This window comes from Octopus bimaculoides, chromosome 22 (assembly GCF_001194135.2).
Source record: "Octopus bimaculoides isolate UCB-OBI-ISO-001 chromosome 22, ASM119413v2, whole genome shotgun sequence".
NCBI lineage: Eukaryota > Metazoa > Mollusca > Cephalopoda > Octopoda > Octopodidae > Octopus > Octopus bimaculoides.
The window spans coordinates 36,910,452-36,913,756 of NC_069002.1; the positions used below are offsets into that span (position 1 = coordinate 36,910,452).

Consider the following 3,305-nt stretch of genomic DNA (forward strand, 5'->3'; position numbering starts at 1 on the left):
TGTGTGTGTGTGTGTGTGTATATATTTAAAAAAAATTTTTTTTTTTTATCTAGTTTCAGCTCATGAGCTGTGGCCATGATGGGGCACCGCCATTTGGCATTGCTACATAATTTTACTTCATGAATGTTTTTCAGGAATTGACATTTGGTGCATGAGAGAGTTTGATGCAGCTGCCCTCATCTGCACCTCCTGACAGGAAGAGGTCCAACCTCATCTTGAAGACACCAATATCCTCCCGAAAGACCTGAGATACCTGCATGGGGTGGATGTAGAAGAGCTGTGGACCTCTGAAGCCCAGACTATTACAGTATCTTATCCTACATCCTGATGGCAAATTTGGAGTCCTTGGCACTATGCAATGGCGTCCAATTCTAGTATTTGTGTAACTCTTGATGCCAAAGTTTGGGACAAGTCCTTCCAGGATTTTCCAGATCTATATTATGGCATATCTTTCTTGCCTACGCTCTAAGGAATATTTTATCCTTTTATCTTTTTGAAGATGTGTATTTAATTCATCACATGACATGTTAATTTTTGTGAAATAAACTGGGATTAAACTCAAACTGTTATTTCATTTGATTAGCTCATTTATTAGGACTAAACATTAGCAAAAAAAAAAAAAGAAATGAAATTTCCAAGCTACTGTCTTTTCTGGAGATCCAGAGAAATGAATGAATTAACCTACAGCTTGAATGGATATCTTTTTATCTTTTAGAAATTCCACGAGAAACTACACATTTCCAACAAGGTTGCATTCAGCCCCCACCCTTTTGTTGTTGTTTTTTCTACCACAAAATAAACAAATATCAGAACATTTTGTATTTTATATTCCTAGATATGGATAACATTTTCTCCAGTTGCTGATGTCACAACGAGATACTTTAACATCACCATAAAACAAGTAAACTGGTTGTCGTTGGTTTATCTTATTGCCACTGTGCCGTTTGGGATTGCAGCAATATGGCTCATAGACTCGGTCGGTCTCAGATCCAGTGTGAGTATCCAATGCAATTTACTGTTTGCAAGCATTTTATTTATATATATATTTTCATTTCTATTTTTCACGATGAATGGGATGCTGTTTTCTATTTCTTTTATTTTATTCTTTTATCTTTTTACTTGTTTCAGTCATTTGACTGGCCAAACTGGAGCACCGCCTCGAAGTGTTTTTGTCTAACAATTTAACCTCAGGACTTATTTTTAAGCCTAGTACTTATTCTATTGGGCTCTTTGCTGAACCGCTAAGTTATGGGGACATAAACATACTAACACCGGTTGTCGAGCAAAGACGGTGGGACAAACACACACACACACACACACACACACACACACACACACACACACACACACACACAATAGGTTTCTTTCAGTTTCTGTCTATCAAATCCACTCACAAAGTTTTGGTTGGCCTGAGATTATAGCAGGTGCCATGCAGTGGGATTGAACCTGGAACTATGTGGTTGGGAAGCAAGTTTCTTACTACACAACCATGCCTGTGCCTATGTTTTTGTATAGTTATTTAATTTTTTTTTTTTTTAAATTTTTTTTTTTATCCAGATAATTCTTTCTGCTTTGCTGAACTGCATTGGTTCCATTCTCCGAGTTGTCAGTTGTTATATCCCAGCAGTTTCCCGTTTCCCAGTGCTAATAACTGGCCAGACACTGGCTGCCTGTGCGCAACCATTCATTCTAATATCTCCTACAAAGATGGCAGCACTGTGGTTCAAAGATGATCAAAGAGCAACTGCTAACATGTTAGCTTCAATGGGTAAGTTTTGTTTGTTTCTTTGTTTGATTTTTTTTCACATCCATTTTCCTATTGTTGTTGTTGTTGACTCTAAATCAGCCCTGGTCCTACAGGGACCAGGTTCAAAGGTATTCCAGCCATAGGCATCACTTGTTTTTTTTTGGGGGGGGGGTTCTGGTGGTAGGGAGGTGAATCATAATGTGCCACAGAGTCACCAACTACATTATCCAATGTGGTCTTTTTAAAGACAGTTAACATAGTTAACACAGTGTAATCGACTTTCCCCCTCCCCTCAAATTTCTGGCTTTGTGTCTATAGTAGAAAGAATATTGAACCAGTGCTTAGAACATAAATTTACACAAAATTTTAATTTAGATGCCTTTAAAAACAGAAAGTTTGTACCATAGAACCAAAGCCAGTTTAAGGGATCAAAAGGATTAATATATTACCATTCTTATTGAAACTAAGCTGTCTTGTTAATCTTAATAAGAACAACAACAATTCACTGTACTCTCAGAATCCCTGCACTTTACCAACATTTTTGCAATTTGTGAATTTAAAATTAAAACTAAGTATTTTCTACTTTCAGCAAATCCACTTGGAATCATGGTAGCAAATTTGGTTTCTCCAGCAGTTGTTACCAACAAAGACCGTATGCCTTTTTTGGTAATAACATTAACTTGAATTTCATTCATGCATCTACAATTTATGTAAACGTGCACACACACACACACACACACACAAGAAAGATATCAAGCCATGTGTGTTGTGTGTGTGTGTGTGTGTGTATATATTTTACTGTTCCATTAAGGTAAGATTAACCAAAAATGTACTCCGTCCAGTGAGAAATAAATATAGTTTAATGTACATGGTATAAAGATGAAAGCTAATTTTTTCTTGCTGTGAAGACATGTGTCTAGGCAGGTTTTATAACATACCACATGTCTCCAAGCAATATAGAGGCTCTGTGTATATACTATCTTCTGTTTGAAAATCAGGACGTGGGTAGATGAGAAATCGTTGAGAAGAAAACGAGAAGAAAAAAAAGTTGATGCACAAAATGGAAGGTTGAAGAAAAGAAAAGTAGAGTTATGTCCCCTTTTACCCTAGACGCCATGTTTAAACTAGTTGTGGAATAATTCAATGCAGAGGGGTCCAAAGTCTGTAACACAGATGCATCAGTTGTCCAAGTGATCGCAGAGTAACATGACACGAAGTGTTTTGCTCAGGAATACAATGCACCACCTGGTCTAGTTAATTGAAATCACAATCACGCGGTCATGAGTGCAACACCCTTACCATTAAGTCATATACTCCTCCACTTTCACATATTAATCATAAGGACACACTAATGTATGTCTTCCTACTAGAAGTGGGTCAAAACCCTCATTTAAATCACCCAAAAAATTAACACTGTTATTAATCAACTATTTATATTACCTTCAGTAATGATAGCAATATTAATATCTATATAGATATTCACTTCTGAATATTTTGCTCATAAGTGTGTGTGTGTGTGTGTATATATATATATATATATATATATATATATATATAT

General features: G+C 36.2%; 1 protein-coding gene across 1 annotated transcript in view; it reads left to right on the top strand.

Annotated features, from left to right (window-relative positions):
- Positions 1-3,305, top strand: part of LOC106874447 (solute carrier family 49 member A3) — an 18,239-nt gene that overhangs the window by 6,097 nt on the left and 8,837 nt on the right. Inside the window, exons 2-5 of the mRNA XM_052975774.1 lie at positions 836-994; positions 1,558-1,768; positions 2,337-2,413; positions 2,746-2,752. Coding sequence (XP_052831734.1) covers positions 836-994; positions 1,558-1,768; positions 2,337-2,413; positions 2,746-2,752 — 454 coding nt within the window. The remainder of the gene's footprint in view (positions 1-835; positions 995-1,557; positions 1,769-2,336; positions 2,414-2,745; positions 2,753-3,305) is intronic.